Source organism: Propithecus coquereli, unplaced genomic scaffold (assembly GCF_000956105.1).
Source record: "Propithecus coquereli isolate 6110/MARCELLA unplaced genomic scaffold, Pcoq_1.0 Scaffold66, whole genome shotgun sequence".
NCBI classification, from domain to species: Eukaryota; Metazoa; Chordata; class Mammalia; order Primates; family Indriidae; genus Propithecus; species Propithecus coquereli.
In genome coordinates this window covers 10,317,124-10,328,881 of record NW_012152618.1, presented here as the reverse complement: position 1 = coordinate 10,328,881, position 11,758 = coordinate 10,317,124, and the positions used below count along the sequence as shown (strand labels likewise).

General features: G+C 49.4%; 2 protein-coding genes across 2 annotated transcripts in view; both read right to left on the bottom strand.

Annotated features, from left to right (window-relative positions):
* Positions 1-1,533: 1,533 nt before the first annotated feature.
* On the bottom strand, positions 1,534-4,681 carry TMEM265 (transmembrane protein 265). The gene is made up of 3 exons (XM_012660237.1): positions 4,373-4,681; positions 3,174-3,344; positions 1,534-2,033 (listed from the first exon to the last, which is right to left on the bottom strand). Exons 2-3 carry the CDS (start codon positions 3,339-3,341, stop codon positions 1,872-1,874), a joined length of 330 nt encoding a protein of 109 aa, XP_012515691.1. The 5' UTR covers positions 3,342-3,344; positions 4,373-4,681; the 3' UTR covers positions 1,534-1,871.
* A 275-nt stretch (positions 4,682-4,956) lies between these two features.
* Positions 4,957-11,758, bottom strand: part of SRCAP (Snf2-related CREBBP activator protein) — a 34,260-nt gene continuing 27,458 nt past the window's right edge. Inside the window, exons 27-33 of the mRNA XM_012660236.1 lie at positions 11,310-11,479; positions 10,962-11,158; positions 10,752-10,866; positions 10,417-10,536; positions 8,386-8,580; positions 8,151-8,234; positions 4,957-8,042 (exon numbers count right to left, since the gene is read on the bottom strand). Of these exons, the coding sequence (XP_012515690.1) occupies positions 5,370-8,042; positions 8,151-8,234; positions 8,386-8,580; positions 10,417-10,536; positions 10,752-10,866; positions 10,962-11,158; positions 11,310-11,479 (3,554 nt within the window). The 3' untranslated portion in view covers positions 4,957-5,369. The remainder of the gene's footprint in view (positions 8,043-8,150; positions 8,235-8,385; positions 8,581-10,416; positions 10,537-10,751; positions 10,867-10,961; positions 11,159-11,309; positions 11,480-11,758) is intronic.

The following is an 11,758-nucleotide window of genomic DNA, read 5'->3' as shown; positions in this document are numbered from 1 at the left end:
TGGGACTACAGGCATGTGCCACCATGCCTGGCTAATTTTTTCTACATATTTTTAGTTGTCCAATTAATTTCTTTGTTTTTAGTAGAGACGGGGTCTCGCTCTTGCTCAGGCTGGTCTTGAACTCCTGAGCTCAAACAATCCGCCCACCTTGGCCTCCCAGAGAGCTAGGATTACAGGTGTGAGCCACCGCGCTCGGCCCCACCCAGCTAATTTTTAATTTTTTTGCGGAGACAGGGTCTTGCTATGCTGCCCAGGATTACAGGCATGAGTCACCATGCCCAGCCCATGACTACTTTTTAAGGCTTCCCAGTTGATTCCATTGTGAAGCCAAGGTCGAGAACACTGCCCTGTATATGGCTTCTAGAGAACCATCAATGGACTGTCTTCACATTTCCTTCTTAGAGTACTTTGGAACTCTTCTAATCTTCTCTCTTCAGTGTGCAACATCTCTAATTCCTTTTGGTGTTGTGCTGGGCTCTGAATTATGGTTAGGTAAACAAAAAATCCCATTTCCAGGGCATATGTATTTCAAGAGGCATGTACAAGAATGTCCATCACAGTATGACTCATAATATTCCCAAACTGGAAAATATCCCAAAGTCCACTAACAGAAAATGGATAAAGTGTGATATAGTCATAACAGAATACTATACAGCAGTGAAAACGACAGCTATACCAAATATTGATGAATTTCAATGTTAAGAAGCCAGGCATAGAAAGATACCTGATATTTGGTTTTGTTACATAAAGTTCAAATACAGACAAAATTAAACTACATTGTTAGAAGCAGAGAATGGTAGTTACTTATAGCATGAAAGGAAGCAGTGATTAGGAGGGTTATAAAAGGGGCTTGGAGTGACGGCCATGTTCAATTTCTCGATTGAATGGTGATTATTCAGATGTTTGCTTTGTGTTACTTTATTGAAATGTATACTTGTTTTAGGTACTTTCCTGTGTATGTTATACTTCACAATTTTTAAAAATGTTTAAAATGTTATGAGGCCCAAGATAAAGAATATGAAAGTTCATTATAATCATACAAATCTCCACATACAGGGTGATTGTTGCCATTATCCAACTCTTTCACTCCTCTCAGTTCTAGAACCAAACTGTTCAAATTCAATCCCAGCTCTGCCATTTACTAGCTGAGTAAACTTGGGCAAATCAGGCTCTGTTTCTTCAACTATAAATGAGAACAATGGTCTCTACTATTGAATGATTGTGAAGACTGAAGGAAGTTAAGAAATATAAAGTGCTTAGAATAGCCTGGAATACAGTAAGTACTCAATAAATAGTAGCTGCTGCTACTACTCTTCATCTCAGGCCTCAGGGTCTCTGTTGATGTATTAAGGGAGGAGCTGGAGTCTTTCCAAGAAGGGAAACTTCTGGAAGAAGAAAACTAATAAAATCATTTCCTTCTCTTAAAGCTCCTAGATGAGGTGAGATGCAGGCTTCTGCCATCAGTCAGATGTCCAGTCTGTCTCTCACCAAGGGCCCAAGGGAAAGCAGGGGAAGAACAATTAGACAGGAGCATTTCACCACTAAAAAAGGCTTTTATTACAAAACAAATGTTAATAAAATTAGACCTGGTGTTCAACCCTTCCTTTGGGTGGAGGCCCCTAGGATGGGGTGGGGTGGGGTGAGGGAGATGAGGGTGGCGGGCATGGAAAGAACAGAGCAGGCTGACCTCCCCTCATCAGTCTCAGCTGCTGCTCTCCTTTTATGAAGGGCTAGAAGAGCTCTTCCACAGCCCCTTGAGAGAAACCCCATTATTCCAGCCAGGGAGGACCACTACTGTCACCGGACCTCAGCAATGCCTCATTGCAGGATCCAGGAGGTCTCGGCTGGCTCTCAGCAGAGGCCACCCAGGGTCACTCAGCCTGAGCGATGGCGTAGGAGAGCAGCCACAGCAGCATGGGGCCCAGAATGAGGACAGCAAACCAGACAGCAAAGCTGGCAAGGATGAGCCTCCGGGCCCGGGCCCCCCAGTGCACTGCCTCCTCCGACCGGCCTGCCTTATGCCGCTCTTCCGCCTGTGGGGGCAGGTTCTTAGTTAGATTCTCTCCCTGCTTCTGCCCCAAAGTGCTCATTGTCCCACTTTACTCCCCTATCTTGTCACAGCTCAAAACCTCACACTCAAACCCTCTACTTCCCTCTCTAGTTTATGTCTCTTACCCCTCATCTGCAAAGTGAGGTCCCCGTCTCTGTCCTACTTTCAGTGTGGCCATGGGTAGCTTACAAGATCACATATGGGAAAGTACTTTCCAATTCTTTTATTCCCCATTCTTTCCTACACATTCCACATTGACTCAGTGAGCCTGGAGTATTTCACTCACGTCCAGTCGAACACCACCTCATTCTCATAGCCCAGTGGGCCTCATCTTTTTCATCATTAAGGAGCCTTTTTATGATTTTGCCCTAATTAAGCCCAGAAAAATACATGTAGGATTAAGAAAATTTCAACATGATGTTTAAACTAATCTGTGAAGAGATTGCTCCCATCACTGCTCAGCTGCCTCCAGTCTTGCCCCCTCCAATTCACCCTCCATGCAGGCCTTGAGTGGATCTTTCTAAAACTGTCAAAGTTTTGATCATGTCACTCCCCCCTACAAAAACCCTTCAATGTCTCCCCAGTACTTTCAAGACAAAGTCAAAACTCTTAAGCACAGAATTGGAGGCCCCTGGAAATCTGGGTCGTCTGGCTTCACCTCTCACTATTCTTCACTGGTCCAGCCATGCTGAATAGTACAGGCCTTGTACACACTACTCCCTTTACCTGGAATACCCTTTCACCTTTATTCACTCTTCCTTTAAGGTTACTTTACTGTCACCTCCCCTAGGATGCCTTTCCAGTCACCTGCTCCACTGTACATACATAATAATCACACATATATACCCTCCCAGGCTCCCAGAGTACCCTGCGCTTTCTCTATCATGGCACTGACAAACCACATTCTAGTAATCACCCATTTTCACTGCCATCTCTTTCATTAGACTATGCCTTCCATGGCAAGAACCATATCTTATCTTATTTCTGGCACTAGGACCAGAGCCAAGCAGCGATAGGTATTTATTTAGTAACTGTTTATCAGTGTGGACAGATCAGATATAGGAAACTATTGCCTTACACTCACTCCCCCCAATCCCCCTTCTATAGGAATTGCATTCCTCACCTTGATGGCAAACACAAGAGCCATGACTCCCAGGCAAGAGCAGCCACAGATAATGCTAGTAGCTGCCAAGTAGCGGAGGCGGAGCCAGCAGCAGCGGATGGGGGATGGGGAATGAACAGCTTCTGAGTTCCCCACCAAGGTCTCCACTGCCTTCTCCTCGTCCGCCATCACCTGTGGGCGACACAGTCAGGGTACTCGTAAGCCCAACAACTGAGCCCTTGGCCTAGCTTGCTCAGACTCCACCCCTCTGTCTTCCTGGCCTAGCCCAACTTTCAGGAATGCTGCCTTACTAGGGAACTCCTCTAGTGACTCATAGACCAGGAGAGGAAATGTGTGGCTAGAATCCTTTTTCCTGAGCTTAAGGTTCTGAGTCTTTGAAGGCAAGCCAGTGTGAACATAGCATTATCTGCATTATTTACTGTTTCGACAAGTGGGAAGAAGGAAAAGGACAGGTGCACACCCAGAAGCAGGAGAGACATAACAGAATCTCCAAAGCTATGAATCTGAGACAAAGTGATTTTAACTTATATTTCAAAAGGCCCTTAAATTCCCCAGAGGTTGCCCCATGGGTATTGAAGAGTCAGAGAACAGGGCCTAGGCCCTGCACCCCACTTCAACCAGAGTAGCCATTTCACACAAAAACACAGTTCTGGTGATGGAGGAAAGGAAGGAAAAAAGACCCTTTTTTTTACAGTTGAAACTGAACATCAGAAATACTTTACTTCCCCAAACTGGGGCTTCCTTTCTATGCTGTCTCCCTGCCGCCTCCTCTCTCCATTTTAACCCAGCCACACAACACAATCGGATTAGCACATTGAGTCCAAATGACCTCATTATTCACACAGAAACCTGAATGATGCCCTACTTAATTATTTCTCGTCTCCCTATTTCTCAGGTCCTCTAAGCTCTGACATCAAACCACCTTTACACCCTCATCTTCAACCATTCCCCTACAACCTAGACAAAATTGAACCACCTGTGGTTCCCTGAACACAAGTTAACGAAGGATAAAAAGGGGGAAGCAGGAAGGACAAGCAGACACCAAAGAATGATGTATGCCAAAAAGCTGCAGGTGAGTAGACATGAGGAAATAACTTAGATGGAGTAAACACAGACATAAAGTTAGCACGGGGAGAACACCACAAGGAGAAGGGCCAGGGAGTTGGTCAGAAAACGTAAACATGAACAAGGGCTCTTACCTGGCTATAGGTCTTGAGGGACTGTGAGTTTCGGCTCCTGCCTCAGGTTTGATTTAGCTTGGGTGGTGTGAGGGAGCTGACTCAGGGCTCCAAGCCAAGGCCAGGGGTGGGGTTGGGTGGCCAGCCACCTGAAGAACCCCAGTAGCTGGGAAAGGAGGTGTGGCTGGCTCAAACCAGTCTGGCTAGATGGAGAGCAGGGGAGGGCCAAGGGATGGAGCAACTGGAGGTAGGATGCCTGCCCTCTGGAAAGAGTGAAAGGAAGCACGTGAGCAAGAGGGATAAAAGGGAAAAGTCTGAGGCATCTGAGAGCTTGTGAGGGAAAGTCCAGGAACCAAAAGAATAGAAGGGAGGGAGAGGAAATGTCTGAGTGACTTAAAACTGAATCTAGGGAAAGACACTCTACTAGGAGATCAGATTTGCCAATCTTCCCCCTTCTTGGGTAGAGATTTCTGCCTTAAAGGTATATAATCTCAGGTTACAGATCAGGTACTAGGTTCTTTGCAAGACTGAGAGGAGGAAAATGATGCCCAAGTTCCCACCCAACCCTCCACCAGACCAGAAAATCAGAAGCCTCCTTACACGGATGCTCGTACAGAAACTAAGTTTATTATTTTTTCTTCTTAAAAAAAAAAAAAAAAAAAAAAAAAAAGAAAAAAAAAACCTCATTGTAGAGAAGCCCCTCCCCCTTCCCCTAAGGGTGGTGGGCTGTGAAAGATAGCTGGGGAATCAAGTACAAGGGGGTGGGGACAGAGACTATCTTGCCACCCTTAACACTGCCCAGCCATGTGGGGTGGAAAGGAAGGGGGATTGTGATGAGCCCCATTTCCATGACAACCAGTTGCCTACCCCCTACTTTGGTGGAAAGAAGGGTGAAGGCCCCTATGTCTCCCTGGAGGCTTTCCCCCTCAAAAGACTTCAAGTAGTGGTTAACAGAGTCAGGCCTGGTCATGGAGGGAGAGCGGCCATGGTGGAAAGCCTAGGTGGAGGGGCAGCCCACTCACGTCTTAGCCTTGCGGCCTCTGTGACTAATGGTAGGGCCAGCCAGGTGGGGAAGGGCACTGCTGCGCAGGATGCGCTGGTCCCCTTGGTTGGTGGTCCCAACAAGCCTGCGGGGCCCAGGCCGTCGCCGTGGGGTCCCATCCCCTTCCTCTTCCTCACCTGAGGCTTCAGCCTCAGACTCTTCTACTGAACCCTCAGGCCCCAGGGGACTTGGGGGCTGCAGGCGGCCCCGCTTTACCAGCCCAGGACACCCACCAATTGGGGTCCCTGCCCGTTTGCGAGGCACCTTCTCAGTCTCTAGTGGGGGGACTAGAGACCCTGGACGCAGCCTGGTTGAGCGCAGTTTTGGGGCCAATGAGGCCACAGGAGGTGTCAATTCCATCCCGCCTGGCCCGCTATCTGCTAAATCCAGGTCATCCTGAATAACAGCCACCACCATGGACCCTTCACTCTTTCGTCCTCGCATTCCCTCTGCTTCAAGCCGAAGGCGGGCCAGGCGGGTGAGGGGGCGGCTTCCATCTTCATCAGAGGAACTACCCTCACTCTCCCCCTGGCCCTGGGGTTGCCGCCGCCTCCCCAGTCCACAGCTCTCGAGGACAGAAGTGCTGTCACGGTCCAAAACAGGGAGCTGGCTGGGCCGAGGCGATGGTGGATTCTTGGGAGGTCGGCCCCTCTTCCGCTTGGGTGGGGACGTTGAAATCGTGACAGTGGTGACAGTGTTGGTAACAGTAGCTGTGGGACAGGCCAGCAGTGGTGGGAGTGGTGGCAGGGGTGGTGGTAATGGGAGTGGCTGTGTCCGGCTCTCTAAGTTGCCATCCCCTGGAGAGGAAATGGTCCCAGGGATGGGCAAATCTCGTGCCTTAGGGGGCCGCCCTCGCCTTCTTTTCTCCACAGGTGACAGGATGATGGGCTCGGGTCTGTGAACTAGCTGGGGTCCAAGAGCCTGGGGCCCAGGAATAAGCTGGGGTCCCAGAACAGGCTCGGCAACAATTAGGGTTTCAGCCCCAGGAACTTGGTCAGCCCCATTGGTTTTTCCCTTAGAGGTGGATGAGGCTGCCTCATCCACACCTCTCCCAGTATCTGCTGGAGACCTGTTCTTCTTTGGAGGCCTCCCCCTCCGACGTTTCACAGCAGGTGGGGTGATGGCAAGCAGGGGCCCTTCTCCATTCTCTGAGCTGCCCCCACCAGTCACCCCCAGCTCAATGTGACGACGAGCTATGAAGGGCTGCTGAGTTGGAGTGGGCAGTGAGGATGGAGGAGCAGCTTCACAGAGTCCACCAAAGGGAGGTGAAGATTCTGGCCCTGACATGCTGCGGGTAGATGGGCTTCCCGGGCTGGCACTAGTCTCAGAGACCCCAGGCACTAGGGTGCTGGTGGTTCCCCGCTGTTGTCGCCGTCGCCTCACCAGTTCCTTTTCCTCTACCACAGTTACTAGCCGTCCTGGCAGCTTGCGAAGCACTTTGGGGCCTGGAGGTTGCCCTGGCCGACCAGCCCCCTGACCCCTAATTTCTACATCAGCACTGGTGCGACGCCGAGGAGGTCGGGCAGGTGAAGGACCCTCAGGTGAGGAAGTGGCCGAAGATGAGGTTGATGGGGCTGCAACCTCAGCTGTAACAAGTTCCTGTGGCTTTTCTGGGCTGGAGGTTGGGGTCTGGGCCTCCACCAGCTCTTCTGAGTTCCTGTCAGCTTCCAATGCCTCCTGAAGTGGCTCATCATATGCTGCTGAGGGTGGGAGCTCCAGTCCATTGCTCTCACTCAGACACGTGGGCAACTCCTCACCTTCAGGCAACACTGTGAGGATGGTCCCCTCAGCAGAATCTGGGATCTCCTGCTCTTGACCATTAGGGACGTTGCCAGCCTCCAGGGTTGGGCTAGGTGCAGAAGGGGCAAGTGAAAGGTTCTTCTCTGATACGGGTAGGATCTCAACAGCAACTGGCAACAGATCCTTAGGCGGCACAAGAGTAAGCGAGGAGGTCTCAGGACTGGCCATGCCAGCCAGCTCCGGAGACTCTGTAGATGACAACGCCTGTCCACACAGTTCTGCCTCAGGCCCCAAGCCTAAGGGCAGGTTGGTGACTGGAGGAGAGACGGGGACAGAAGGTGGACCAAGCAAGAGAGGAGATGAAGGAGTTGAGAGAGAGGTTTGGGCTGGTGGTGGGGTATGAGCTGGCGGAGGGGTACAGGCAGGAGGAGGAGTACAGGCAGGAGAACAAGAGGGAGGAATCTGCGAAGGAGGAGGTGGAGGAGAAGGCAAGATATGGACAGGAAGAATGGTTATTGGATTTGGGGCTGAAATGGGTATCGGGACACAGACTGGAACAGGGACAGGAGCTGAAGCTGGAGTGGGTCGAGGCCTAGGTGCTGGCCTGGGAACGCGCTCCCTGGCAGGGCTGCAGCGGGGGAGCGTGGTGGTGTTGCGGGTATGATGGGCTGATGTGACAGGAGTGTGGTTTGCCCCTTGAGTTTCAGCCCGGGCTCCACGAAGACGCTCACTAACACGAGTTCCTGGCCTCTCAGGGGCCTTGGCCTTCTTACTTCGTCGGTGGCTGCCTCCAACAGTCCCACAGGAAATCTCGTCCCCAGCCCCTGGCCCCTCCTCCTCCTCTTGTGGTAGGCGGAACACCTCCTCCTTGGCTTGGTCCAGGTCTTTGCGGGCAGCTTCCACTTGCTCCTACCAATAAGAGAGCCCAAAGGTGGTCAGGAAGAGGCAAGCAGGGCAGGGAGTGAGTAGAAATTTGCAGCTTTCCACTGCCAGCTCCACCCTCCCCAAAATACTCACTTCTGCCTGCTTGAGCTCCTCTCGGCTCACCTCCTCCAGTGAGGCTTCCAGGAATTTCATGGCATAGCGCTCAATGGGGGTCAGCTGTAGGGAGAAGCAGTGGTGATGAACATAGATTCCTGGAGTCCAGGGCCCCATCACCCTTGTTTATCACCAGGGAAGATAGAAGGAGCCATGAGCCCAGGGGAAGGAGATAAGGAGGGTGAGGTCAAGAACTAGTGGGTCCAATACTGACCTGTTCTACAAGAGCAGCAATTTCCTGCTCAGCCCGGGACATCTCCTCATCTTCAGCCCCAGGTCGACCGACTTCCTCTCCCTCTCCAGCAGGAAACCCATCATTCTCATTAAATTCTGCAAGCTCAGCCACCTGTTCGGCCTTGGCCTGGGTGGCTGCACGGATATCCTCTTCATCCTCTGCACGACACAATGCCTGCGAGGGTACATAAATGAGGAAAACATAATGTGAGACTTAAGGAAAGAACATTTTTTTTTTTTTTTTTTTAGAGACGCAGTGCAGTGCAGTGGCAACATCACTGCAGCCTCCAACTCCTGGGCTCAAGTGATCCTCCTGCCTTGACCTCCCAAAGTGCTAGCATTACAGACATGAGCCACCATGCCTGACCTTATATTCTGTGATTTGATTCTGGCATAAATGTGAGATGAAGTTAACACCAAACCAGGTTTGCAACAGAACTCAACCTTCTGAGCCCTCAGAGTTACCAAAGCAACTCAGTGGCTCACATAGGATGTAATGGATTTCAGGAGGACTGCCACTAGGGACAAAATGACTGCTTTAGAGATCCCTAGCTCTACTTCCTTTCCTTTAGAGTCAGCCTTAGATCTCTCTTAAGGTGGGGGAAAAAATACAGTCACAAAGATTTGAATATCTAAAAATCTATAATTCTTTTTTGCACTGAGATGCCTCAGGACAACATACCAACCACATCTGATCTTTCCTTGAGAAATGAATAGCCAGAGAGCTCACAACAAAGCCACTGAGGGAAGGAGACTAGAGCACTCAACAGTGAGAAGACACTCAGTAGGGAAAAACATCTCCATGATGTGCTGCACCTGTAGTTCCTAAATACCTGTCTACATCTGGAGCTTTGAAGGAATACAAAAGCTCAGATCTAAAACACAAAAATTATGATTAAGGAGATTTTTGAGAAGGAGCCCAGGATTCAGCGATTTAAAAACCATTCCAAGTTATTCTATTATGCACCAATGCACCAATGTTTAGAATAGTGTTTTACATCATTTACAAAGTATTTCTTATGTCGATTTTACCATTTAATCCTGAGTTACTTCCTTCTCATTAGTATTTCAGAGAAGCGGAAAGTTAGCCTCAGAAAAGTAATAAATAAGTTTGTAACTTGGCTTAACAAACACTTTTTTTTTTTTTTAAACAGGGTACTGCTCTGGAGTGCAGTGGCATGATCAGAGATCACTGCAGCCTCAAATCCCTGGGCTCAAGTGATCCTCCTGCCTTGGCCTCCTGAGTACCTAGAAGTACAGGCATATACCACTAGACCTGGCTAATTTTTTAAATTTTTTGTAGAGACTGGGTCTCGCTACGTTTCCCAGGCTGTTCTTGAACTCCTGGCCTCAAGCAATCCTCCTGCCTCAGCCTCCCAAAGTGCTGGGATTACAGGGACGAGACACTTCACCTGGCCAACAAACACAATTATTAAGAAGCACTGATAGAATTTGAACCTAGAAGTGCGAACTCCAAATCATCTTTTTTTTTTTTTTTTTTTTTTGACAGAGTCTCACTCTGTTGCCCTGGCTAGAGTGAGTGCCGTGGCGTTAGCCTAGCTCACAGCAACCTCAAACTCCTGGGCTCAAGCGATCCTCCTGCCTCAGCCTCCCGAGTAGCTGGGACTACAGGCATGTGCCACCATGCCCGGCTAATTTTTTCTATATATTTTTAGTTGTCCAGTTAATTTCTTTCTATTTTTAGTAGAGACGGGGTCTCGCTCTTGTTCAGGCTGGTCTCGAACTCCTGAGCTCAAACAATCCGCCCGCCTCAGCCTCCCAGAGTGCTAGGGTTACAGGTGTGAGCCACCGCGCCCGACCCAAATCATCTTTTTTTCCTGCTAAATCATGTGAACCAAAAAGCAATGTATTTACAACTATCAAAGGCTAACTGTAATCTGGAAAGAAGTAGAAACAGTTCCTTCCCCCAGGTAAGCTCAATGGACTAATGAAAGACAAAATATATTATAAACATTAGCTCTACTTTAGGGATTGCCCACTCTTTTTTCACCTGTTCCAGAATATGGGTCTGTTTGCTGGCCACAGTCTCTTCTTCTTCTTCAGGGGCAGAGGGAACAGATGAGCCAGATGGCTCCTCCAGGGGCATATCAAACAGCTCTCGGATGGTCTGCTATTGGATAGAACAGAGAGAAAAGTGTCAGAGCCAACAGAATGCTAGTCCTGTGTCTACAGCGGTGAGGCTCATAGCTCTCAGAAGTATTAGAAGTGCCACTGGTTAAAGAAGCAGGTTTATGGAGGCCAAAGCAGCTCCTCTTTAATAAGCAGGAGGAACTTCCACAGGCACAGCAATTCTCTGCACAGGCTGAGAGATCTTAATTATGGTACCTGTTTAAAATAGGCTGTGGTGAAGTTGCCTCCCTCAATGGCCATGTCTCCCAACATTCTTTTCTGATTTGCCTTTTTTAGGATGTTCTCCTCCACTGTCCGTTCACTGATAAGCCTAGGGGGTGAGGGAGGCCATGTGTAAACAGCCAAATGTATCAAAGAATCCCCATCAATAAAGGAAAAGTAAGGGAAGGGAAGACTAAGCAATACCTATAGATGTGAACATCTCGGGTCTGGCCAATTCGGTGACAGCGATCCTGGGCCTGAGCATCCATGGTGGGATTCCAGTCGCTGTCATAAAAAACAACAGTGTCTGCTCCTGTCAGGTTCACGCCCACACCCCCACTCCGAGTTGAAAGGATGAAGCAGAATATGCGTTTATCTGCATTGAACCGTTCCATCAAGGCCTAGGAAGAAAGGGAGAAACAAACAGTATTGGGAAACTTATCTCCAAAAACAGGTCCAAGGCTTAATGGGGCCCCTTTTGGAAGCCCAAAGCCTGGGAAAAAGGCACAGAAGCTGAGGTGAGCCTCTAAAGGCTGCAGATGCCTGGGTTACCTGTCTCTGCTCAACTCTAGTAGACCCATCCAGACGCAAGTACAGATGGCCATGGTAAGTGAGAAACTGCTCCAATACATCTAGCATTCGGGTCATCTGGGTGAAGATGAGCACTCGGTGGCCCTCCGCTTTGAGCTGCCGCAATAGCACTGCCAACGTTTGCAACTTTCCTGAAGAGATATGAAGGGGTGCAGGGAGCTAGCTACAAGCTGGAATCGGTAGAACACTTAGCACTAGAAGGTTATGGTTGAAAGGCAACCAAGGATTTATTTATTTATTTATTTTAAGACAGAGTCTCGCTCTGTTGCCCAGGCCAGAGTGCCATGGCCCCACCCTAGCTCACAGCAACCTCAAACTCCTGGGCTCAAATGATCCTACTGCCTCAGCCTCCCGGGTAGCTGGGACTACAAGCATGCGCCACCACGTCTGGCTAATTTTTTTTTCTATAT